General features: G+C 35.3%; 2 protein-coding genes across 3 annotated transcripts in view; one reads left to right on the top strand and one right to left on the bottom strand.

Moving 5' to 3' along the window:
* Positions 1-742: 742 nt before the first annotated feature.
* SYCP3 (synaptonemal complex protein 3) lies at positions 743-26,208 on the top strand. Of its 2 annotated transcripts, XM_074271393.1 has the most exons (10): positions 743-901; positions 1,418-1,521; positions 6,318-6,468; positions 7,137-7,218; positions 9,707-9,741; positions 10,985-11,102; positions 13,788-13,887; positions 16,860-16,958; positions 25,705-25,809; positions 25,943-26,208. In XM_074271393.1, exons 3-10 carry the CDS (start codon positions 6,336-6,338, stop codon positions 25,994-25,996), a joined length of 726 nt encoding a protein of 241 aa, XP_074127494.1. In that variant the 5' UTR covers positions 743-901; positions 1,418-1,521; positions 6,318-6,335; the 3' UTR covers positions 25,997-26,208. The 2 variants fall into 2 exon arrangements, with proteins under 2 accessions (XP_074127494.1, XP_074127495.1); XM_074271394.1 differs by lacking the exon at positions 1,418-1,521.
* The window catches only part of CHPT1 (choline phosphotransferase 1), a 34,687-nt gene continuing 32,890 nt past the window's right edge, over positions 25,672-27,468 (bottom strand). The window contains exon 9 of the mRNA XM_074271392.1: positions 25,672-26,022. Coding sequence (XP_074127493.1) covers positions 25,978-26,022 — 45 coding nt within the window. The 3' untranslated portion in view covers positions 25,672-25,977. The remainder of the gene's footprint in view (positions 26,023-27,468) is intronic.

Raw genomic sequence — 27,468 nt, 5'->3', positions numbered from 1 at the left:
GTCACTCCGGGAGTTCTGGGAGAATCATGAGTGGGCTTTCCCCGTCCCTTGAAGCTCCACATTCTACAAAGAAGCAGCACGTAAAAAGCACTGTCCTAATGATTGTGTAAAATGAAATTTCACTGATTTAGAAGTACACTATAATAGACACTCAGTGAAGAGGAGGAAGAGAATCTGGAACTCAAACTTTTCTAGAAACAAGTGACTTACGCGTGACTGAGAGAAATCAATGAGGAGTATATCACTGATTACCTTTAACTGAGACTCGTTATTTCCCTCCCCCTCCCTCTCCTTCCTATGCCTCCCTTTCTTTTTTCCTCCCATCCCTTTCTTGTCTCTCCCATCTCATCCTTCTTCCTCTCCCCTATCCCCTTTTTTCCTCTTCTATCTCTTCCCTCCTTTTCTTACTTATCTCTTCCTCTCCTTTCTTTCCTTTTCTCCCATGCTTTTCATCTCTCCTCCCTTTTCTCTTGCCTTCTCTCCCTCCGTTTTTCTTTCCTCCCCCCTCTACTGTCTCTCTTCCCCTATCATTTTTCTCTCCCTCTCTTTCTTTCCTTCCCATCCTCCTTCCTTCCTCTCCTCCTCGTACCTTTTCTTTCCCTCTGCTGACCCTCCCTCCCCTCCTTCCTCCTCCACGTTCATTTTCCTCTCCACCCCCACCACCCTGATTTTTCACGCCTGCGCAGTAGTAGGGAAGGCACGTGAGCTCGTGCTTGCCTTCCCGCCTAGTGCCTCGCGCAGGCGTAGTCTTGCATTCGTCTGTCGTCTCTCACCTGTGAGGACATCTTCTCCCTGCTCCCGAGGCCTGAGACGCGGCTTGGGGGTCCTGGGGGAGAGGCTACCGCTCTCTCACAGGGGTGAGTTGAAGCCGGAGGAGACTGAGAGAAATCTGCTTTTAAAGGTGAGGAGTCCGCTGGAATCTGTGGATAGATAGGGAAACTGAGGCCGCCCCTCCCCCCTCCCCCGTCGTACCTAGGAGGGAACTGAGGCCGGGCAGGGGCAGGATCTTGGAGGCGTACAGAGGGTGCCCAGGCCGCCCCTCCCCCCTCCCCGTCGTACCTAGGAGGGAACTGAGGCCGGGCAGGGGCAGGATCTTGGAGGCGTACAGAGGGTGCCCAGGCCGCCCCTCCCCCCTCCCCCGTCGTACCTAGGAGGGAACTGAGGCCGGGCAGGGGCAGGACCTTGGAGGCGTACAGAGGGTGCCCAGGCCGCCCCCCCCCCCTCCCCCGTCGTACCTAGGAGGGAACTGAGGCCGGGCAGGGGCAGGACCTTGGAGGCGTACAGAGGGTGCCCAGGCCGCCCCTCCCCCCTCCCCCGTCGTACCTAGGAGGGAACTGAGGCCGGGCAGGGGATCTTGGAGGCGTACAGAGGGTGCCAAGTCGCACCTTCTTCTCCCCTCCCCCCTTCTTGCACATAGGAGGGAACGCAGCATTGGGGTGGTGACTGCCGTTTTCATTTCGGACTTTCTGTGTTTGTGGAAGAGAATTAGGAAAGTGTGTATACGTATTGCACTCAGAAAAGGTGAGTTATTATTTTATCTTTAGTTCAAGGCATTTTAAAAAAAGGCTTGCTATTTATAGATACATTTTAATAACTAATTTCTGTATAATTGCGAGTTTTTTTGCTTTGCATTTTATGTCTTTTTTTTTTATTTTATGCAGTTAAAAATATATTCCTGAAATGAGATTCCGGTAACCTTTGCCACGCTGCCAAAGTTGGGGGTGGTGTCACAATTATTTTTGTCATTTAATAGTATTTTATTTTATTTTTCCAAATTACATGCAAAGATAGTTTTCAACAATCATTTTGGTAGAATTTTGAGTTTAAAATGTTTTGCTCCCTTTCCTTCCTTTCCCCCTCCCCTTTACTTCCCTCCGTTTCCCCTTTTCTTCTCTTCCCTTTCCCTCCTCTTTCCCTCCCTTTCTTCTTTTCCTCATCTTTCCTTCCCTCCCTACTCTCTCCCTCCTCTACCCCTTCTCGTTCTCTTCCCAGGACAGCAACCAATCCAGTATAGCCTATACATGTACAATCAGGTGTCAGATTTTTTTTGAAAAAAAGGATAAACTGACCTAGGCTGGAAGGATGGTGTGAGCCTTCAAGCACTTCTCCCCTGCTTCCTGTGTGCTCACCCACTATCTTTCTGTCATTAGAAGGAGCTTGTAGGGCCTGAGGGGACTATCCCTCTGCTAGGATGTGACACACACTGGTGGGTAGCCCTTCACCAGGAAGGTCTCAGGCCATATTAAGACTTGGAAGAACCTTTGTAGGTTTGTTGCTTGAGTTTTCTCCTTAAGAGTTTTATGACTTTTTAAAAAATAGGTTCTTGTATTAAAATCTAAAATATTAAAATAAAGTCAAAAGAATAAAAAATAGAAAATGTAAAATGTACTAAAAACCAATGAACTGAAAAACAGATCTAAGGATAAAAAAATCACTGAGCTGTAGGACTCTACTGCAGATTACCTCTGGTAGCCACTGACCTCTCTGTCAGACCTGTGCCAGCCTAGATTGGGGAAATGGGTTGTTAGATTTTTCCATCAGGATCTGGCCTTCTGTGACTTCAAGATCAGTTTGGAAGTTTTTCCTGACACAAATGACATTTTGGTTCTGCTTGCATTGATTTTGCTTGCACAAAAGGTTTTTAAATTTAATTTAATTTTAATGTAGTCAGAATTGTTCATTTCATCTTCTTTAATCCCTTGTTCCTAGTGTACTATTTCTCTCCTTATCCAGTTATTTCCTCCTTTCTTTAATTTGTTTGATATGACATTTTATGTTTGTCATATATCCATTTGGAATGCATTATGGTGTATGGTGTGATGTTAGTCTAAACTTGATTTCTGTCCAATTGCCTTCTAGTTTTGAGACTTGTTTTTGGTCAAATAAGAAGTACTTATGCCTATAGTTGATGTCCTTGAATTTTCAAACACTGTGATACTAAATTTACTTGCTTCCGTGTTTTGCTTATTTAATTGATCAGTTTTTCTATATTTTAGTTAGTACCGAAGGGCTTACTTATTTAGATGAGCGCTTTATTCTCTAGTTTGAGATTTAAGATTGAAAGTCTCTTTCTATTTTATTTTTCAAAAAAGGATTTTCCCTTGAGATCCCATTTTTTTCTGTCTAATTCTATAAAACGACCCATTAGTGGTTGATAATTAATTTAGACAATATTTTGATTATGTGGGCATTGTCCAGTCATGAACAGGAATAGTTAATGTTTCTCCAATAATTTGTCTTTTATTTTTTGTAAATAATGTTTTGATTTATGTAAAGCCTGAGTGTGTCTTTGTAGGTTGATTCATAGATATTTTATACATTTTGTAGTTTGAATTGAATTTCTTCTATCATTTTTTGTTAGGTTTTGTTAGTAATATTTAGAAAAGGTGATGTCCTTGTTTATTTTACATTATGCTTCTTTAGTGACATTGTTTGAATTAATTTTTAGTTGAATTAACAACACTCTAACATATTTTCCCTCCTGTGCTTATTCCCTCATTTTCTTTATTTTGTCAAGACTTTTTGGAGCTCATAATGTTCTAACATTATCTTCTTAGCCCAGGGTCCTCTTATACTATAGTGAGGCTTTGAAGCAGGACTTTAGTGATACTAAAGTGATACTTAGTGGGAAAACATTTATTAAGTGTCTTCTATGTGCCAGGGACTGAGCTAAATGCTGAGGATACCAAGGAAGAATAAAAGACAGTTTCTGCCCAAAGGAACTTACAGTTTAACATGCGAACACAAATGTACAAAAAAAGCTATATGGGATAAATAAGAAATAATCACCAGAGGAAGGGCACTAGATTTAAAATGGATCGGGAAAGGCATTTTTGTAAAAAGCAGGATTTAATCTGAGATGTGAAAAAATCAGGATGGAGAAATGAGAAAGGAGAACATTGCAAGTGGAGGCAGATGTGCACAAGGGTGACAATGTCTTGTGTGAGAATAGCTTGGAGACCAGGTTCCCTGGATTGCAGAGTATGAGGGTAAGGTGTAAGAAGACCAGAAAGGTAAGGATGGGCCAGGATATAAAAGACTTTGAATGCCAAACAGAGGATTTTCTATTGGCCCCAGAACAGAGCCCTGTGGGACACCCATGGATAAAGTCATAACCTGGATTAATATCCAACAAAGCATTCCAGTGAAGAGAAGTCTGGTAGGTGGGAGGAGAACTAGGGCAGAAGAGTGTCTGGAAAACACAGGGAGAAAAAAGTATCAAGAAGAAGGTGATCAGTGATGTCATAGGCTGCAGAAAAGCCAAGAAGGATGAGGGTCTGAGAAAGCACTATTGTATTTCTCCTTTTCATAGACCAATATTTTCTATAATACTTACTGAAATAGTTGGGAGTTGCTTTTAAACATTGCATTAGTGGTGTGTATTTAGCTTTAAAAAAAGCTTTTCTTCAGTGGATTCACCTAACAATCATAATAAATGCTTTTAAGATGGGGAAATTGAGGCAGAGTGAGAGTAAGTTTTAGCAAAGCTTACATATTCTTAGTGGCACAACCCATATGTTTCAATTCATTGTCAGGACTCTTTCTACCAGAATTAATTAATTAAATAAATAAAGATTAAATAAGTAAAATTGAAGCCCAGAGTATTAGTTGAGCTGAGATTAACGTGAACAGCATTATTGGGATTACTCAAGAAATGATAATGACTAATGCATTGTTGGCGGAGTTGTAAACTAATCCAACCATTCTGAAGAAAATTTGGAATTATAAGAAAAGGGCTATAAAACGTTACATACATACCCTTTGCCCTAGCAGTGCCACTATAAGGTCTGTATCCCAAAGAGATCAGAGAAAAAGGCAAAGGACCTATGTATGTACAAAAATGTTTATATTAGCTCTTTCTGAGGTGGCAAAGTTTTGGAAAGTGAAGGGATCCATGTCAATTGGAAAATGGTTGAATAAACTGTGATATATGATTGTGGTGGAATACTGTTGTGCTGTAAGAAATAATGAAGAGAATGGTTGCAGAAAAACATGGCAAGTCTTATTTGAATTGATGTGAAGTAAAATGAGCAGAACCAGAAAAGCATGGTACACAGTAACAACAATGCTGTAAGGATGATTAAGTAATAAAGACTTAGTTACTCTGATCAAAACAATTCCAAAAGCTGCATGATGAAAAATGCTGTCTATCTCTAGACAGAGAATTGAACTCTGAGTGCAGACTGAAGCAGACTTTTAAAAAATATATTTTTCTTACTTTTTTTGTTTGACTTCATATGTAAATTGATATTGCTTGCCTTATATAGGTGAAGAGAATTTGGAAATCAAATTTGAAATCAGTGTTAAGAATTTACATATAATTTGGAAATATTTAATTAAATAAAATTTATTCTTTAAGAAATAGTGATGCCAACCTGAGATTCAAAAATCAGGAGAGAAAATCTTAGGGCAGAGTCATCTCCAATTGGGCAAGACAACCCATGGGGAAATAGAGTAATCCAGAGAATATGTCCTTCACCTGGACTATTGCAGTGGCCTCTTAATTGGTCTCCCTACCTAAGGTTTCTCTCCCCACTCTAATCTGTATGTTATATAGATGCTAAAGTGGTTTTTCTTAAGAGCAGGTGAGACCATGTCGCTCTTAAGTGAATTTCAGTGGCTTCTGTGTACTTCCAGGATGATGTATAAATAATGCTGTTTGAGATGTTTATAGCCAGATTCCAACTTCGTCACAGATGAGTCTCCCTCCCAATTTTCATTTCCAGCCAAACTAGATTTCTGGATGTCTTCGTATGGTTTACTTGTCATCTTTATGCCTTTGCTGGCCATCTCTTGATCTCAGATTGTACTGCCTTTTCCTTTGTGCCTTGTCAAATCTCTAACTTCATTCAAGACATAGCAAAAGACCATTTTTCACATAAAATGATATTAATTCCCACAACTGCTAGTGTTATTACCATATAATTATTTTGATGTCTATCTACATATATTTTTTCCCCCTGAGGCAATTGGGTTTAAATGATTTGCCCAGGGTCACACAGCTAGGAAGTGTTAAGTGCCTGAGACCAGATTTGAACTCAGGTCTCCCTGACTTCAGGGCTGGTGCTCTATCCATTGCACCACCTAGCTGCTCTGTCTATGTTCTTTATGTGCATGTCTCTCTAGCAGAATGCAAGTTCCTTAAAAGCAGGAATTGTTTTATGCTTTGAGTTTATACTTGGGACTTAATACCTTCCTTGCCTATAGTTAGAACTTAATGTTTGTTGATGGTCTGTTTATTCTTAACTTGTGTATTCTTAACATATGTATATATGTATATATGTTTTTGTCAGATTTAATTTTTGGGTTTATTACAGTAAAAAAATTGCCTAATTATGGCACCTGCTGGAAGAAAACATACAGGGAAATCTGGGAAACCAGCACTGGAAGGCCAAATGAGCCGAGCTTATGACTTTGACAAGGAAGACAAAAAAGATTTGAGTGGTTCTGAGGAAGATGCTAGGGAAGGTATGGTATAAGAAATTTACATCTTGATAACAGTAATATATATTACTTACTCATAGTTGCATGAAATGCATTTCATATCTTCTATTGCATAAATGTAAATTGGATAGTTTATATTCTTCCCCCAAATTTGCATTTATTTCATGCTCATTACATATGTATGTCTGTGATCTGTTGTTATGGCCTTTAAGAGCTGCTGATGCCTATGATGACTTAGATTTTATAGATGGGTGGAACTACTGTGCTTTAAGAGTTTTTGGTTTCCTTGCTCTCCTCCAACTGATACAAGTAACACATCCCCTCTCTGCCTTAGTAGGTGACCTTTTTGAGTTACCATGACTGAAATTTCATCATCCTTTAGTTATTCTAGCAAAGAGCCTCTCTAGATTAGGTAGAGTGCTCCTCCAGTGACATACAATTAGTGGGCCTATATATTAAAGCCTTTTCATTTTGGTAGGACCTTTCGGAACTGGCGTGCCAGTGGCACAATCTTTGAGCACCTTGAGTTACCACCATGTCACAACTCTAAGCCCATAGTTGTGAAAGCAAAACATGGTTTTAAAGGGCTTTGCTCTCAATATCGTAAAAGATCAAAAGATGAAAAATACTACTTCACATGAATCTTCCATAGTAGCAAACTCAGTTTCAGACACTACTTATTGTAATTCTAGGAGAAACTACAGTCATTGAAAAGCATGGGAAAAAAAGATCATCTACTGGTATTACTCGTGGAATACTTGAAGAAGATATGGGGTAATGTGATTAAAATATTTTACTTCTTTCAATTAATTTTTAAAAATTAGTTTTTAGTGATATATTTTTATATCATAGTTTCCCTGACATTCTTCTTTGCTTTTCCCCTTCTAGAAAGCCATTCATATAACAACCTTTTTTTTTTTTTTAAGATCTCCCTAATCTCCACAGAAATAATAAAATAAAAAGCAAGAGGAAAAATTAGTATAACTGATGGAAATGTCTGAAAATATGTGTAATGTGCCACACTTGTGGATTTCTTTACCCATATGTCTTTCAGGTCATGCTTGAAATTTCCTACATTCACTTTTGATTTGTGTGTGTGGGGGGGGGAGTTAATTTATATTGTTACAGTCTTGTATTTTGTTTTCTTGGCTCTTTTTGTTTTACTTTGCTTCAGTTTATGTAGATCTTTCCTTGCTTAAGTCTGTATTTGTTAATTCATTATTTCTTCATTCCCCAATCAAATGGACATATACTTTATTTTCAATTTTGGATCATCACAAGTAGTGCTTTATAAATATATTGATGGATATGGAGACTTTTTTTTTATTCATATTTTATTTTAGGTATAAGTGCAGTAAGGGAATCATTTCACCCCAGGTCAAAGGGCACAGTCATTTTGGTCAGTTTATATGCATCATTCCAAATTGCTTTCCAGAATGCTTGTACCAATTCACAGCTCCACTATAATGCCTTGGTGCACCAGGCATCCTCTAAGTGCTTTGGCATTGGTTGTTGCATTTTATTGTCATCTTGGTAACCTGCAACTGGAGGAGGTTGTTTTGGATTGCTTGTCTCTTATCAATAGTGACTTAGTTGTGAATGCTTTGCAGTTCTTCCTGTGAGAATTGTTTGTTCCTATCTTTTGTTCATGCATCTGTTAGGAAATGGCTATTAGTCATTCATATACATACACATAAATATGCACATTTATTAATTGTTTAAATATGTACATTTATTAATTGTTAATGTATCCTAGATATCAAGGCCTTATCAGAGAAATTTGATAAAGATTTTCCCCCCCATATCCTCACTTCCCTTCCTATCTAGGTACATCAATTCTATGTCTAAGCTTTAGTTTCATGTAATCAGAGTTCTTTTAATAATGCCCAACCCCTTGTTTAGTTAAGAATGCATCTTCCTACCCAAAGCTGAGAGAGCTAGATGATCTAATTTCTAAGTATTTTTTAAGAATATGAGCTTCAACATTTAAGTTCAAGTATCCATTTAGATTGTAAGTATTGGTGTAAGCCTAATTTCTGCCAGACTGCTTTCCCTTTTTCCAACATATAGTAGGAAATTTTTTTTTCCTCAAGTAGTTTTATGTTTTTCAATTTATGGTACATTGCATTGAATTCAATTGTTGTTGATTCTTTGTTGTCTGGTTTATTCTATTCATCTCTCTTTTTCTTTTCATTTTTAAAAAACTAATACCAGATGGTTTTAATAACTTCTGTTTTATACTCTAGTTTGAAATCCGAAATCTTCCCTTCATCTCTACATTTTTTCATCACTTCAGTTAATATTCTAGATCTTTGGGGTTTATTGCCAAATAAATTTTGTTATTTTATCAAATTCTATGAAATATTCTCTTGATAGTTTGACTGGTATTGCATTAAATATAAATTAACTTTAGTGTTATTGTCATTTGGCTTGTCCCAGTCATGAACACAAATGAGCCTAAATTTTTTTAAAGTTATCCTTTATTTCCATAAGGAAAAGTTTGTAATTAAATCTGTGCAAGTTTTTTGTACCCTTTGGTAGGTTTGTTCTCAGATATTTTATGCTTTTGGTAGATATTTGGATTGATGTTTCCTTTTCTGTTATTTTTAATTTTTTATTATTTGATTGTGTTATTTGTTATTAGAGAAATGAAGTTGAATTTTGTGGGTTTATTTTCTAGATTACATTTTGTGTTTTGAGGCTTATCTATTTTATTCCTTATATGTTTATTTTGCATTCACTTTAATTAGTATATTTATTGATTCCATAACATTTCTCAAGTACACTATCATATCAGTCAAAAGATAGTTATTATTTTTCTCTACCTATTTTTATGCCTTTACTTTTTTTTCTTTTGTCTTAATTGATATTGCTAGCATTTCCAGAATTATATCAACTAATAGTGGAGAGAGTGGGGGCATCTTTGTTTATACATACACACACACATACTTACATATTTTTAAAAAAAAATTTTAATTAATTTTATAATTATAACATTTTTTGACAGTACATATGCATAGGTAATTTTTTTTACAACATTATCCCTTGATATACTTATATTTTTATACCTACTATATCCTCATAACATATGGTACATGCCTTTGGTTTAGATAGATGGTTTTTATATTAAAGTATTCTTCTATGCCTATACTTGGTAGGGTTTTTAGTTAAATATTTTAATAGAAGTCTACTTTGATGCAAATAGAAAATGTGCTATGAAAAATATTCTTTTTAACATATTACTAAAATATAACTTCTTTAGGGGTGAAGTACAGAACATGTTGGAAAGATTTGGAGGTATGTTTGAAGATTCCATTATATTTAAAGACACTCTTTTGTATAAAGGCTATGCTTTGAAAAAATTGGAGAAAACAGTAGAATTACAGGATTGCTAGTCTTTGAGAGGGTCTATAACTCTTATGTGTAGAACAGTAGTTCTACATGCATTTGATTTTGGAGATGTATTTGGTACGTATCTTGGGTTTCCTCATTGTCATTTGCTCATTTTTACTGGGGAGAATGAATAATCACGGTGCTGCAGGGGAGCATTTAGTAGGAATGCATTTTTATATTCACATTGCAAAAGGAACTGGGGAGATCCAGCCTGAACTCAGAAGAAATTAATTAAATGTCTGCTATGTTCCAGACACAGTGGACCCGGGCATGGAAAGAGAAAAATGAAGCCATTATTTTTCTCAAGGTGCATTTGTTGTTTCCCAAAATGACATGGAATCATTGATCTTGGTCTAGAGATGATCTCAGAGGCCATTTTAGGGCAGCCTCCACTAGATGGCACCCTGAATTAGGGGATGAGTCTTGGAGGGAGGAGGCTCTGCTGTGAAATACTTCCTTTTGTGTAGCTTCTGTTTGCCTCCATTGAATCATCTGGATGATGTAGATAATAAAAGCACTAGTCTCTCTGGACTCTTGTAATGATAAAAAGAGGTAATATTGGTCAAGCCTTTAGCAAACTCTAAAATGCCACACACATGCTATTGTCAGCTATTATTTTTCACAGAGAGCAAAGTGACAACTTTAGGTTATGACTTTGCTAGAATCCATTGCTTTTTACATTGTGATGTACTCTGTCTTTAAAGTATGTATGCATGTTTTCGTTTTCCAGAAGTCCTCTATTGATTGATATTTTATATCTTGACTAGAAAATGTCATCAAATTTATAACTTAAAAACCATGGAAGGATTAGATTTCACATCTACACATATATACATATCAAATCTAGGAAGGAAAGAATAAATTATCTTTTATTTAAACTTATTCAAAAATGGAGAGATAAAGAAGCACTGGAGTTTATATGTTATTATTAAAAGAATTTCTGTAGTCCATCTGGAAGCATTTCTCTAAGGGAAAAGGTTCTCCATTAAGGAAAGAGCCACCTTTTTGTAATAGTTGGTACAATCCATATTTTAAATTTAAATATATCAAGGCTTCCTAGTATTGAACTGATTTCCCAAGTCAGTTTGCTTAAATTATCAATATGTAAACTTCACAAAATGAAATTTTGATAAATATTTCATTATAGCTGATATTAGCAAGGCTCTTCTTGCAAAGAAGAAAAGATTGGAAATGTATACTAAGGCTTCTCTTAAAAGTAGTAATCAGAAAATTGAGCAAGTTTGGAAAACACAACAAGAACAAAGGTAAGGATTTATTTTTCTTAATATCTTTTTTTTTCAACATGAATGCAAAATGTACATTGAAAAGGTAATTTTATTTTGAATTTAACTGAACTGAAAAACCTATTGGAGTGTTTTTCTTTTAGTATGAGAATAGGTTTTACTATCCCATGTCCATCTCCTCAGTCCTAAGAGAAAGTCACTTCATCCCTAAGATCCATGTTTTTCCCTGTTTTTATTCATAGCAACTGATTCTATTGTGCACTCTTTCCTCCTGACCCTCTTTTCTTTGCATCCATTCTTCTAATTTTTTTCTTACCTCTAATAGCAACTTAAGTTTTTTTCTGGATGGGTTACTGCTTGCCAGAGCTGCTCCAAAGCAGAGGTATTAGACATGTGGTCCCCAGAACTACTGAGTTCTGAGGGGGCTCTGAAATGGATTAGAATGTCATTGGAAGTTTTGTACAGAATAATTGAAATACCAAAAAAAAAATGGATCCTATTACATTTTAAAACTCAAACAATATGTGGCTCATATTGTATTGGTGGCCCATATGTATGTATTGATGGCCCATCTTTCTGTTAACATCACTTCCTATACTTTTGAAAGAGTTAAATCTGAAATTTTATCATTCCCTTCAGTGGTCCTTATCTTTCTGGCTGTTCTTAAAGGCTTTGTTTTTAGATCTCTTCTTTTTGTATTTTTCTTTGAGAGAGCTATTCTTTTGGTTTTAAGTCTTCTATGTGGAGGACTGGCAATTCTAATCTCTTTTCTCAGGCCACAGATTCATATTTCCAATTTCCTTTTGGAAAGTGGGAATGTAAAAAAGGGTAAAGGAAATAGAAAAAAGAATAAGAATTTATGTGCTTAAGCACCTTACATATATTGTTTCTAATCTTGTTCTTAAAATATTTCTGCAAGATAGGTGGAGTTATCCTCATTTTACACCTGAGGCAACTGAGGCAAATTTTCCCATCTTTTATTTACACCTACTTTATACCTGGAGTCACCCTTTTCCTCCCAATTTTTCTGCTTATTGACTTCTTCTTTCCCACCTTTTATGTACCAACTAAATTCTACCTCTTCCAAGAGTTGTCTTTCAGATAGATAATCTCATTTATTTAAAAAAAAAAGATTTTTGAAAAACAAATTTGTTTTTATTAGAAAAACATTTGTTACTTTTGTGTACTTATGAATTGATAAATTATTTTACAAACTTTGTTGGATCAGCCATTGAATGAAATCGGTGTAGTGCTAAAGGAGAAAAATGAAATTAAATATATGCTGAAATCTTATATATCTTATTTATATCATGATTCATATTTTAAATGAACCTATTTAAAGTATACAATAGATATTAAAAACTTATTTTGAACTAAAATTAGTTTTCCTTTGTAGTTTTTTAGTTCATTGATTTTTCAGAAGCTCTTAATCTGGTGGAACAAAAACATGTTTTTCCCCCAACAATCATATCTTTTTTTTCAATTAATAAAAAAATTTCCTCCCCCTTCCACTGCTTCCAATTGGAAAAATATTTTCTCTAATCATGATATTTTCTCTAATATTTTTCAGGAGCTAACGTTATCAAATTTTAAGTTAGAGACAAACTGCATAAACTCAACCAGCAGAAAACTGGTCACTGTAACTGTTAACCATATTTTTGCAAATCAGATTCCTAGTCCACATGTTCTACTTATAAACTTGCAAGAGTCATAGGAAAATATTTTATCAAGAGAAAAGCAGTATAAGAAAATCAAGCAATAGAATATTCTCTGTCTCGGTGGATAAATGAGTACAATTCCCTGTATATTCCAGAGAGGAGATAATTTATTCCAGCTAGAATAATTCAGTTATTTCAGAAGTTAAAATTCACTGGCAAACGTTTAGTGTCTGTTGCTAATTGCCGTGGAGACTAAGGAAATCTTTGGGCTCAACTTTTAGAATTTAGATATGCCTGAGTTCAGGAATGCCATGGCTGTCTCATTCCATTTGCTGTCCCTTCTGCCATGTTGTGACTTTAGCCTGTAGCCTTTCTTTTGTGTCACTACTCACCTGTACTTTGCCAGCTTTTCTTTTTAACATCTCTACCCTCATCTGTCAGAAAAAACTGCCACTAAGAGTCTTGGCCTGGATCTTTCTAGAACCACAAATATGGAAAATGTAAACCAAGAATGATATTCTTTTGACATCTTGTGAAATCCTGGTTATCTTTTTCTATGACTATAACTCAAAGTGATAAAAAAACAATGACTTGGCTTAAAAAAACCAAACTTGTATTTACCAACTTCCATCAAAAAATATATAATAGTATTAATGCCTTATCCTTTTTATGTTACATTAATTACTTGTTTTAAAGGAAAGATTTCAGTATGGGTAGCGCTTCTATTGGTGCAGATTGCAACACTCTATGCTCTTGTAGTTTGTCTTAATTAGTTGTTATGATAAAAAAAAAAATCACTATCTGGTGACCACTCTTTTGGTAGTGTTTCTAAATCTAGATAGATTGATCCTGTGATGGCAGATAGTCCATGGTTGGGTGTTTAAAAGTTTGATTGAATTTGCTAGAATTTTCACTCCATGGGTGACAACTCAGGATCACCTTCCCTTTATGATAAAACACTTTATTAGTTATGTACATTGTTCAGTTACTTGAGAAAATTGATTAATTTAAATAATGGTAATGATGATGATAAAAATTCTTTTAACAGGCAAAAACTCAGCCATGAATATTCTCAGCAGTTCCTGACATTATTTCAGCAATGGGATATGGATATTCAAAAAACTGAGGAACAGGAAGAAAAATTAACTGTTGGTATCATTCTTGGCATATTTTATAGTTGATATGCTGTAACTAAGTATAGAAAATACAGATAATTGTCTGGTAATAATTCTTTGAAATTGAATAAGCTGCTCTTATTCGTAGCTTGCTCTGTTTTATGGTCTTGTCAGCTGTGTTACATCTCACAGACCCAGGTTAAAGCCAATTTTCTTTTACTTTAAAAGATCAGGAATCATGATTTTATTTTATTTCAAGTAATTAATTTGTTTGTTTAGCTGAGGTAATTAGGGTTAAGTGATTTGCTCAAGTTCACACAGCTAGGAAGTATTAAGTATCTGAGATCATAATTTTAGTCTTGATTCATTTTCCAAATAGCAATTTCATACAATATTTTCTCCATATTACAGATTAGAGAACTAAAGTTCAGTGAATTTTAATGAATTGCCTATGGTCATAAAGCAAAGAATTATTAGTCAGAATTTGAATTTGGTGCTTTTTCTTCCCCCCCCCCCCATTGTATCATGTCTTCCTTCCCCGTTTTCTTTTCTTTTCTTTTCTTTCTTTTTTTTTTTTTTTCCTGAGGTTGAGGTTAAGTGACTTGCCCAGGATCACACAGCTAGGAAGTGTTAAGTGTCTGAGACCACATTTGAACTCAGGTCCTCCTGAATTCAAGGCTGGTGCTCTAATCACTGTGCCACCTAGCTGCCCCCTGTTTTCTTTAAAAAAAAAAAAAAAAAAAAAAGAGTGCTCTAGCTCCAGAGGTAAGATTAGTAATGTCTTTAAATCACAACTTAGATGATGAAATATTTAAAATTTTCTTCCTGATTCTTAAATAGCCAAAAATAGCCAAAGTATTTCTACTACCATATTATTTAAAAATTAGTTTTATAGGATAACCTAAATAAAGGTTTTTTCCTTGTAGGATTTTTAATCATCAAAAAAAATTTGGTTGTTTTCAGGACTGTTGTCTACATGGTTATTATATCAGTTCTGTTCTCTCAGTGCTTAGGTTAATTAGGCTAATAATATTGTTTTGCCACAGAGCACATAAGTGTTAACTATTCCTTGTAATTGAAGTTACACATTAATCAGCTAGGTCACAGTTACTTTACATTGCTCATCTCTAATAATTCGTAATTTCATGCTAAGAATGATAATATTTTTCTTTTATAATAACATACTTTTTTGTATTTCTTTGTATAACAGTTTTACAGATGTACAAACAGTAAACATTTTTAAATTGGCACACTATTGTTTATTTTTCTATATAGTTCATTTATATTTAAATAACTTAGGTATTATAGGTATTATACTATACTATACTATATACTATACCTAAATAGTCAACAATTCAGCTTTTCAGTAATTATATCAACAATTCAGCAAATACTTAGCACTTAAAGTGTACATTTGCTGTGGAGCAATACAAATGTTGATATATATCATTCTAAATTTAGCAAACATTTTATATTTTGATGTACATGATATATATCCTATCATATGAATGTGATATGATATGACATGATATATATCATATATGGCATTTTTTGTCCAGATTATATTGGGATTTCTTTGAATCACTGAACCACTGAGAAAAACTAAATTTTTCATAGTTGATCCTTGTACATTTCTTGCTGTTATTGTGTGCAATGTATTTGTTTCGCTCAGCATCAGTTTGTGTAAATCTTTTCAGGCTTTTCCAAAATCAGCTTGTTCATCATTTTTTATAGAATAATAATATTCCATTACCTTCATATGCTACAACTTATTCAACCATTCCCCAAATGATGGGCAACTACTCATTTTCCAATTCTTTTGTCACCACAAAAAGAGCTGCTACAAACATTTTTGCACATGTGGGTCTTTTTCCCTCCTTTATAATTTCTTTGGAATATAGACCCAGTAATTGACCCTGGGGCAAAGGGTATGCAGTTTGATAGCCCTTTGAGCATAGTTCCAGATTGCTCTCCAGAATGGTTGATCATTTCACAGTTCCATCAACAATGTATTAGTGTCCCAGTTCTCAAAAATCCTAATTCATTTCATGCCATCTATAACTTTCTAAACTAAGTCTTACCACATAATAAATACTTTCAGCAATAAATAGTAAATCTATCACTTTGTTAAAATATGCATATATATGCCTACATACTAAAGACAGTGAGATGGTACTGTGGATACAGCTTTGAACCTGGAGTCAAGAGGACCTTAATTCAAATGTGACCTCTGGCTTTTAATTGCTATGTGACCTTGGGGAAGTCAATTAAATTCTGTCTAACAGAGGTCCTCATCTGTAAAATGAGAATACAATAGTATCTCCATCTATGGGAAGTTAAAGGATAAAATGAAATATTACTAGCATAGCATTTTGCAAACCACAAGTGCTTTGTAAATACTAGCTATTATTATTATTGCACATTTATTGATCATTCATGTGTGTTGGAAAGAGAAAATTTATACAAAACACGATCCCAGTATTAATGGAATTTATTGTCTAGTAGGGGAATATGAAAAAGAATATAATTTTAAAAAATAATGCATAGTAAATGCACCAAGAGGGGTAAACAAAGAACTATATACAGTTTGAATATGGAATTATTATTAACTAAAACTAAGGGAAAAGGCCTTAATAAAGAACTCATAGTTAACTCTCAAATCTTCCTCTCTTTCCAACTTCCCTTTTTCTGTTGAGGGTACCAGTATAATAGTTCCCCAGGTTTGCAACTTTTAAGTCATTCTCAAGTCAGATAGAAATAAAGGAGAATAGATTCTGGTGGGAGGGGGATTATTGTTTTTCTTTGCTATTCAGGAGCTAAGGAAACATTTACACCTAATCTTTCAATATAGCTAATTTGTTCCGTTCCTTTTGATATGGTTTAAGAACTTTTTTTATAGTGATGGGTAAATAGAATTATTAGGTTATGGTAATCAATTTAATGTTGAATTTTTTAACTATAATTTTCATTTTGTAAGATCATAACTATCTTATTTTTGTTTTTAGAATGTGTTTCGACAACAACAAAAGGTTTTTCAACAAGCCAGAATAGTTCAAAGCCAGAGACTGAAAACGATTAAACAGTTATATGAACAGTTCTTAAAGGTCTGATATATGCATGTTTTAATACATTTTTAAACCTTAATGTGAGCTTTAACAGTTTTCTGAATTGATGGAAAATGTTTATCAATGTTCTGTTTCAATACTACATCATGTCCCAGAGTTTACCCTTGTCTTTCTATATTGCTGAAGTGCAAACTTTGACATTTTATTAATCTAACTATTAGTAATTATTAAGTGCCTAGTGTATGCTAAACTCTATGGGAAACAAGAGTAAAAAAACCAAAAAAAACAAATCCCTGTTCTGAAGGAACTCGGTGTGGGAGACAGCATGTAAACAACTGTGAACAAATAAGCTATAGCTTGAATAAATTGGAAATAATCAATAGAAGAGGGGTACTAGAATTAAGGGACATTGGGAAAAGACTTCCTGTATTAGTTGGGATTTTAGCTGGGACTTAAAAGGAGGTCAGGATGTGAGAATGAAGTGGGAGAGTATTCCAGGCTTAGAATTGGGCCAGTCAGATGATGGTGGGTCTTGCATGAGAAAGAATAAGAAGGTCAGTATAAATGGATCATGGGCAGGGGGAGGGGGTGTTATAAGAAAACTTGGAATATTGGGAGGAAGGTCCAGGTTATGAAAGCCTTTGAATGTCAAAAAGAAGTTTTTTTTTTGTTTTGTTTTGTTTTGCTTTTTTTTTTTTTTTTTTTTTTTTTTTTTTTTTTTTTTTTGATCCTGTAGGTGGTAAGCCACTGGTGTTGGTTTGAGTGGGGAGAGCCTCATGGCTGGCAGTCCAACCAGTAGTTATTGCTACAGCCTAGGTGTGAGGGGATGGGAGTAGAGTCAGAAGGGAGGGGGGCACGTGTGAGAGATGCTCTGAAAGTGAACTTGACAAGGTTTGGTCACAGCTTGGAAATGGGGAGAAGGATATCAAGAATGTGAGTTTGGAGGTCTGGGGGAAGAGTGGTAATGAAAAGGTGGGTTTCAGAGGGGTGGGAATCATGACTGAAGTTTTGCACAATTAAGGCATCCAGCAAGGTTTTGGAAACACAAATGAGAATGAGCAGAGGTTAGAGCTGCACAAGTGGATTTGAGGATCATTTGGCTGGAGTTTGGCACATAAGCAAAGTGGTAAAAGGAACATAATGATTGATATCAAAGCATCCATTATATAACTATATCCTTGTTAAAATGTAACACATTGCCTAAACTTCCAGGAAGCTGTACCCATTCTGTTGTGGTTGGGAAGGGGACCCCAAAAGTTTGAGATCACAAACCAGTGTCCCAAGGTGTCTCAAAAGAATGTGCAGGCTTGAATTCTTTTCCTAGTCAAGGGGCAAAGTTTATTGTAATTGTAATGACTAAGTTCCAAAAGGTCTGAAGAGAGAGGAGACCCATTTATCCAGCTTTCTATCATTGATATGCTAATTATATGACCACCCGGAGGAGTGGTCTTCAGAATTTGATTGTCACTGCCCCAACAGATTATCTGTCAGACAGTCAGTGTTGAACTAAGGAGTGGTCTCTTCACTATTGTCTCTCAGGAGTTTGCTCTGTGGGGCTGTCCTGAGGCCAGAAGCTACCTGACTGAGGAGTCATCTGTTCCGAATCAGATTGGATGTGGGAGTTTCTTAAGGCAGACTTCAAAGCCAGAAGATTAAGGATTTACTGACTTATTGTTAGAACAGAAGTCCTCACAAAATTAGGGGGGCTCAAATGTTGTAGTACATCAGTTCCAGTGAAAGCCAGAAGGTATTTGGAAATCTCACAGATTTCTATTCTCTCATACACGCTTTAGTATCTGTCTTCTAGATTGTGCATTGGACTACACTAGCAACATCTATGGGAAGGTGGCATTGCTTGCTAGAAGGCATCCTTCAAAGGGAAATGACAGGGAAGATTAATAGGCAGGTCCCGTTCTGTTGCCATTTGTTCTTCCCAAAGCTCAGTATTTTTTCTCAAAATTGTCCCCAGGCAGAACCCACACTAATATATTCTCTGAGTCTGGGTATCGAAGCTCATTCATACATCTTATTCATCGATGAAAATTTACGGACTTTTAAAGATTTATGGAAGATACTGGAATATATGTGAATTTACATAATAAACAATACAAATTATCACTTCATGAGAAATAATCTAAATTTTCTACTTGCATAACAAAGTTTCTAGCTACTTAATAATTGGCCTTCATCTTTGACCACATCCAGCAAACATGAGCACATGTGGTAATAGGTAATAATGAGCACACAGCAAATAGCATATGTGACAGCATTGGTTCTGAGCATAAATATTAGAATGCATTTTATGTAGATTGTATGGCTTACTAAAATGCACAGGTACTGGGGCTTTTATTGGTTAATATTTTTATCACAGTTGGATAAAGATGTAAATGGCATGCTCATTAAATTTGCAGTTGACAGTCTGAGAAAAGCCAGCACATGGAAGACAGCACTGAAAAAGACTTAAACAGGCTAGCATCATTGAGTCTTAAAAAGATAACATTCACTGGGTGGGGGAGGGAGAAAACTCCTTGGATACAAAAAATTGCACAATTAGGAAATTGTGGAATCATAGTTGGACAAGTGTCCTGAAAGCTGGAAGTTTGAGTGAACTTCATTCTCAGTATAAGTTAGCAGTGTATTCTGGAAACCAGAAAAGAAAGGCTCATGAGATCTTGAACTGTTTTAAACAAAGAGTTAGCTTCCAGTTATGCACTGTTCATTGTCCATGTGAGAACTCAGTCTTGAAGATTATGATCTGTTGGGGGTGCCCCTGGTACAAGGAGTCATGAGAAGGGCCCTGACTGTGTGTCATCTGAGGATGGAGAAAAGGTAATTGATGGTGATGTTCAATTACAACCAATTTTTCATAGATTTAAGGACCATAATGCAGCAGGCCTTTCTAATCTCTATTCTCCTGAAGTCTATCCAAGCACGTATACATTGCTTCCACTATACTCTCTATCCATCTCATCTTCCGCCATCCCCCTTTCTTTTTGTCTTCAATCTTTCTCAATATTAAGGTCTTTTCCCAGGGGTTTTTTTGAACAAAGCAGTTAAGCTTCAGCTTTGATATGACTTTCCACTGAATGGTCTGAATAAATTTCTTTTAAGTATTGACCAATTTGATCTTTTTGTTGTCCAAGGGACTCCCATCTTCTTCAGACCACAAATCAAAAGTGTTGGTTCTGTGGCACTCAGCCTCCCTTATAATCCAACTCTTACTGTCATATGCTGCTAATGTAAAAAACATCACCTTGACTCTACAGCAAGGTGATGTCTGCTCTTTAGTTTGCAGTCTGGATTTGCCAGGGATTTTCTTCCAAGGAGCAAGTCTATTTTAGTTTCATGGCTGCAGCCATCATCTTCAGTGATTTTGTAAGAATAAAAAAATCTGACATTGCTTCCATTTCTTCTCCTTTTTGCCAGGAAGCGTTGGAACCAGTTTTTGTTTTTTAATGTTAAGCTTAAGCTAGCTTTTACATTCTCTAACCCTCATCTAGAGGCTTCTTAATCCTCTTCAATTTCTGCCATCAGAGTGGTGTCATCTGCATATGTGAGAATGTTAGTATTTCTTCTGGCAAACATTCTTGCTTTTGATTTGTCCAGTCTGGAATTTCATGGGATGTACTCTGCCTATAAATTAAGTAAACAAGTGACAATAAGAGCCCTTTGTACTCTTTTCCAGTCTTAAACCAATCAGATGCTCCATGCTTGGTTCCATTGATTCTTGGTCCCTATACAGGCTTGTCAACATATAAGAAGATTTGGTTCTTCCATTTCTTTGAGGACTTGGCATATTTTGTGATGACCTACATCGTCTAAGGTCTTTGTGTAATTAATGAAGTAGAAGTAAATGTTTTTCTACAGTTCCCTTTCTCCACAATCCATTGAAAACTGGGAACTTAGTCTCTAGAGTTTCTGTGACTTTTGGAAAAACAGTCTGCTCCTTTGGTAATTCTTAGTTCACATATTGCTGAAGCCTAGCTTACAGAATCATAAGCATAAATTTGCTAGTGTGTAAAATGAGCACAATTGTTTTTTAAAATATACGTTCTCTGACATTGTCCTTTAGATTGGCACATAAACTGATCTTTTCTAATCCAGTGGTCACTGTTGAGTTCACCAAATTTGCTGGCATATTGAATACAGCACCTTAATGATCTCATCTTTTAGGGTTTTTAAATAGTTCATTTGGAATTCCGTCACCTCCACTAGCCTTAGTTGTTAGTTAGGTTTCCTAAGGCCTATTTGACTTCATTCTCCAGAAAGTCTGGTTTTAGGTTAGTAACCATTATAGTTATCAGCAGTAGTTGAGATTTTTCTTGTATAGTTTTTTTTTTTTTTTTAGTATATTCTGACCAGGGAGACATAAAGCAGTACAGTGGATAGAATCAAATCTGTTTTCAGACAGTTCCTAGCTGTGTGATCCTGGGCAACTCATTTAATACTGTTTGCTTCAGTTTCATCATCTGTAAAATGAGCTAGAAAAAGCAAATGATAAACCACTTCAATATCTTTGCCAAGAAAACCCCATAAGAGGTCACAAAGAGTTGAACAGGACTGAAAAATGACCTGGACAATAATATTCTTCCCACATGTTCTCTTTTGTTACTTCTGTTAAGTCCCTGCCATTTTTGCAAGAGACATTCCTTTGATATCTCTAAAATTTTCTTTTTCTTCTTTTTCTCTTTTAAAAAATTTTAATATATATTAAATTCCAGTTATATGTAAAAGCATTTTTCAGCATTCACTTTTGTAAGATTTTGAGTTCCACATTTTTTTCCTCTGTCCCTTGCCCCTGCCCCCCCACCAGCAGGCAATCTGACATAAGTTGTATGTGTACATTCATTTTTAATATTTCTATACAAGTCATTTTGGGAAAGAAAAATCAGAAACAAAGGGAAAAATCACAAGAGGGAAAAAAAAAGGTGAACCTAGTATGCTTCAATCTGCATTCAATCTCCATAGTTCTTTTTCTGGATGCAGATGAAGAGCTTGAAATTTACCAACTTACTCTGCCATCTTCCCAGAATCCTCCTACTCTATTTTCCCCACTTTTTCAAATAATGTTTATAATATGGCAATTGTCCTTTAAATGGTTGGTAAAATTTACTTGTAAATTTTTCTGGTCCTAGAGAAATTTTTCTTAGACAGTTCGTTGATGGCTTACTCAATTTTCTTTTCAAAAATATTTAAGTTTTTTTTTTTCTTTTGTTAATCTGGACAATTTATATTTTTACAAATATTTATCCATTTCAATTAGATTATCAGATTTGTTAGCATACAATGGAGCAAAATAGCCCATAATGATTGCTTTAATTTCTTATTGGTGGTAAATTCACTCTTTTCATTTTTAATACTGGTAATTTAAAAAAAATCAAATTAACCAAAGATTTATCTATTTTGTTGGTTTTTCCCCCCATAAAAACAAACTCTTAGTTTCAATGGTTTAATAGTTTTCTTTTAATTTTATAAATTTCTCCTTTGGGGCAGCTAGTTGGCACAGTGGATAGAGTACCAGCCCTGAATTCAGGAGGACCCAAGTTCAAGTGTGGTCTCAGACACTTAACACTTCCTAGCTGAGGGACCCTGGGCAAGTCACTTAACCCCAGCCTCAGGAAAAAAAATAAATAAATTTCTCCTTTGATTTTCAGAATTTCTAATTCGGCATTTAATTAGGTATTTTACATTTCCAGCTTTTTTCCCTATTTTTTTAGTTGTATGACAAATATATTGATCTCCTTTTTCTCAATTTTATTTATGCAAACATTTAGATAGCTGATTTTCTTGAATAGATCTCATTTTTCCCATTCTGTTTTTTTTTTTTTTTTTGGCATTGCTCACTTAATAAAACAGTTTTTCTCTTTCCTTGCTATGCCTTGGAATTCTGCGTTCAATTGGTTTTATTTTTCCCTTTTTCTTTCCTGATTTCCTTAGCTGTTCATAAAGCTTTCTCAGGCAGCTATTTTGCTTTGTTGGCTCTGCTTTTTTGGAAAGGAGGATTTTTTGTTATCCTGTCCAATATTGGGAACCTCTGTAATTAACCTCTGTAATTCTTTAGGCACTGTACCAAATCTAATCCCTTGAATCTATTCATCAAATTCATTTCATGTTCATAAGGGATGTTATTTGAGTCACACTTAAATGGTAGTTTTTCCTGCTTTCTTCTTCAGTTTAAGTCCGAATTATGCAATAAAACTTGGCTCATGATTTGAGCCACAGTCAGCTCCAGGTCTTGTTTTAGCTAATTATAGAACTTCTGCACCTTTGGCTGCAAATATATAATTTGTTTTTATTTATTTATTTATTCATTTATTTATTTTTGAGGCTGGGGTTAAGTGACTTGCCCAGGGTCACACAGCTAGGAAGTGTTAAGTGTCTGAGACCAGATTTGAACTCTGGTCCTCCTGAATTCAAGGCTAGTGCTCTACTACGCCATCTAGCTGCACCTCTGCAAATATATAATTGATCAATGTTGACATTATCTGCTGATGTCTGTCTTTTGAATTGAAAAAGAACGTTTGACTGCAAGTTACCTTGACCAAACTCTGTTAATTTTGCCCTGCCTCATTTTGTACTCCAAGACCAAACTTCCCTATTATTTCAAGTATCTTTTGATTTCTTGCTTTAGCCTTCCAATCCCTATGATGAGTGTCTTTTTTTTTTTTTTTTTTTTTTTTTTTAATTTCTAGATGATGATCAGCCTGGGTAAGAAGATTGGCTTTTTCTTTGTTTGGGTGCAGGGAGGGTATGGATGGAAGCAGGAATGGTTGGTTTGAGAGAACAAGGAAAAATACAGTCTAACCTTTAGAACTTGAAAAAAGAGTAAGGATTCTGGTGGGGATTGATCTGGTGCTCTGGTGGGCATTCCTTCTCTCCACTCAGGCCCTCTCCTCCCCCCCTCCCCCCCAGGGCCTGTGACAGGTCTTGGTTCCCCTTAACCCAGACTCTTAGATCAGCCTGATCTTTTGCCCTTGCCAATCCTCTCCACTTTCTGCTTGGCTCCGTTTTAACCTCCAAGATCAAACAAGAAACTCTCTTTAGGGCTGTTTAACTTTGCCCACCCTTCTCATTCTGGTCTTTTTGTATTTACCCCTTCCCTGTATTCTGGAATCCCTATACTGCTTGAGGTCACAGCGTGAACATGCTGTCTCCATCCATCTCTCAATGGGTCTCTCTTCATTCTCAGGATTGGCGCTTTCCTTCTGGGACCTTTTCTCTAGGGATCCTGTGTGTGCATAGTTGCCGTTGGTCCCCTCAGGTGAGCTTTCTGAGAGAAGGGGAGACAAAGGGGCTATATTTGCCTTTATAAATCTCTCTGTCCAGTCCCAACTTCAAATACAACCTCAGACAATAGTTGGGTGACTCTGGGGCAAGTAATTTAACCAGATTAGCCAGCTATCATATGGGGGGGAAATGATCACTTCTTCCAGAGTAGTTGTGAGAAATAAATGACATTTTGTAAGCTCTTATGTGAATGCCCTCTATTATCAATAATTATGTAAATACTTAGAACAGAAGTTTTATTTAAACCTTTCTGTGTCGCAGAATGCCCCTTTGGCAGGCCAGGGAAGCCTATGGACTGTTTCTCAAAATCATGTTTTTAAATGAAGTAAAAGAATTACCAAGGATATTAATATTGAAATGTAGCTATCAAAATATTAAGAAAACAGATACCAAGGTAGTCTGCACTGGTCCCACATGTAGAATACCAAAGGATTTTGTGAAGTTCGGTTGGAAGACCTGGGGATACTTGTTCTTGTACCTAAATTACTATATATTTAATTTTGATGACATCTAACATATAATTTGTGTGTGTGTGTGTACATTAGAGACTACAAATAAGATTTTGGAGGCACCCTGTATGTAAACATGGATTGCCCTCAGGAGGTAATAGAGTTCCCCTTCCCTTGTTGAATTCTTTAGGCAAAGGCCAGGTGACTGTTTACAAGAATATTATTATAGAGAGGATGTTCTGTTCAGGTACAGGCTGGATTCAGCCTGGGAGGCCCCCTTTGAATTCTGAAGTGATGTCTCTAATATGAACTATTTTGGAAAGTTCTCAGAATTCATTTCTAGGAAGAATGGATAGATAAGACTGGAGTCAAGAAGTCCCGAGTTGAAATGAAGCTTCATACACTCCCTCTTCCCAGAGTCATTGTGAGATTCAAATGAAGTAATAATTGCAAAGTAATTGTAAAGCACATAGTATCTGCTTTAAGTGTTAACTATTTAATACATTTTTCTTTATATAAAGTATTGCTAGGTAAATTAATTAGGTTACTCTCTTATCCCTTAGCATGTCACAGAATCTTAAATACCATGTATGGTAGTAGGTCTGAAAAATGCTCTCTTACTGTGTGTCTCTTTCACAATTTACTACTAACAAGTTTAAGAATGAGACTAATCTTTCAACTGCTACATCTCTTTGTATCCCTTGCATAGTACCTACCCATACAGTCACTAGGGGACGTCAAAATGTGTTCCTGCTATGGCAAATTCAGTTTTCTGTAACTTAACTTTTTTGTTTATTCTCTACTATGTTGTTTGGGAATTAGGTCCTTTTATATACCATAATAACAGGAATAATGGGCATTTCTATCAGGGTTCATTTAGCCCTTGTCTCTTGTACCAAAGAAGATAAGAAGAGTTTCCTACTAACACACACGTGGCAGAGAGAGAACTATATGTATTGATTATTGATAGTTAATTTTTGAAGTGAATTGTTAGAATTTAGGAGAAACAAGTAATGTTTAATAATTGGTATTGGACTTTTACTTTGTAGAGTATGGAAGATTTGGAAAAGAACCACGAAAACCTTCTTACAAGTGCACAAAATGAACTGCGAAAAGAGATGGCCATGTTACAAAAGAAAATTATGATGGACACTGTAAGTAATATGGTATATTTTCAACTGAAAAAATTAAGATTAAAGCATTACACATTTTTCATCAAATAAAAGTATATTAAAGTCACTTATAAAGTATTAAACATTTCTTTTAATATCTCCTTTCTCGTAACAGCAGCAGCAAGAAATGGCAAGTGTTCGAAAATCTCTTCAATCCATGTTATTCTGATGACTCTTTGAAGAAAGTACTTGGACCTAAGTAACATGATACAATTACAACCATTAGCTAAAGGAAATGCAAATATTTGCTGTGGCTTAAGAAAGCTAGTTTAAGATTATTTGTTGTTACATAGCTTGTTTTATCATTGCAAGATCTTCTGTTTTATATTGACTGAAACTGCCTAGATGAATAATAAATAAACAGTAAATAGCAAGTAAAAATGTACTCCCTTTGAGTGATTGATTCATTTTCAGGTTCTTTGGGTTAGTGAATTCTCTCCCCCACCTGTTAGTAGTTAAAACTCATGGATTCTAGCAATAAAAGATTTAACTGAATTTCACCTTTTAGCCTCACTAGCTCTTTAACTGTGCAAAATACTAACCACCTCTAGAAGTGTATGTACATATAATAGTTTTTTAATATACAAAATTTATCTGTACACTTGAGTTCTATAAACAAACTAAGAAATTCACTTACTCAAATTCTGTTTTTTAAAAAAATCAGTTTGCATTCTATAGTAAACAAAACAGCCAAGAAAGTAATTCATTACTGTGAAAGACTGAACAGAGTACCTGAACTTAAGTTCTAAACAAACAATGAAAATTCTTTACAATTAAATGACATGTTCTTGGCACTGATTAAAAATATTTCATAATTTTATAGGTCAGTACTGCTATTTAATTTTCTTGGGGTATTTCATAGCTGCCTTTAAACAAGTGCTTTTTCAAATTAATATTTACATGAAATATATGGAATTTTGATTTTACATTCTTATTCAAGTTTAAACAATATTTTATCTACATCCTTTCTTTACATGTAGCACATGAAATCTATAATCACATTTGGATTTAATATACACAGAATTAGCACATGCTTGAAAATCATTTGGTTAAGCTTGTTTTATTTCAGTTACTGAAAAAAAAAATCAAAGGATCAAAATAAATAGGATGCCCAATAGGAGGAGAGGAGTCACTTTGTCTCTTTTCACATCTTCCCTCTCCCCCCAATTTGAGTTTTTCTAGGCTAATAAAAGTTCATACAGATTCTCTGTGGTAGTTTATAAAGGAGGAAGTTAGTTTTTTGTTTTTACGATTAATAAAAATAATTTGACATGAATGAAGGGGAACATTATTCTTTCTGCAGAATCCTATAGAAAATTGTAAGCTCACTTCTAGGTCAGAGTGTATACTGGCAGAAAATTCTTCAGTTCTGTATGAGAATTTGAAGCGATATATACACACACACACACTTTTTTCCTTTGAGGGGAAAAAATGTCCAAAAGTTCATTACAACTAGCTGTGGGATACTTCTTACAAGAACTAAATTTGGTGAAAAGTATTTTCTCCTTTGAAAGGGAGGATAGTGTATCATTTCTAATAAATAATGAATAAATTGAAAAGAGCTGGGAAAATAATTTAATTTTAAAAGTTGGCATTTGGTTGATGCATTTCTACTCAATTAAAATACCTTGTGGCCTGGAT

The sequence above is a fragment of the Sminthopsis crassicaudata genome, chromosome 5 (assembly GCF_048593235.1).
Source record: "Sminthopsis crassicaudata isolate SCR6 chromosome 5, ASM4859323v1, whole genome shotgun sequence".
NCBI lineage: Eukaryota > Metazoa > Chordata > Mammalia > Dasyuromorphia > Dasyuridae > Sminthopsis > Sminthopsis crassicaudata.
The sequence above is the reverse complement of the archived record's forward strand: the minus strand, read 5'-3'. Positions and strand labels throughout refer to the sequence as shown.

Excerpts from the sequence above, each read along its gene's own strand:
- SYCP3 (XM_074271394.1), top strand. The coding sequence starts at position 6,336 with ATGGCACCTGCTGGAAGAAAACATACAGGGAAATCTGGGAAACCAGCA. Across the intron at positions 6,469-7,136 it reads TGAGGAAGATGCTAGGGAAG|GAGAAACTACAGTCATTGAA; the intron begins GTATGGTATAAG and ends TTGTAATTCTAG. Across the intron at positions 13,888-16,859 it reads AACAGGAAGAAAAATTAACT|AATGTGTTTCGACAACAACA; the intron begins GTTGGTATCATT and ends TTTTGTTTTTAG.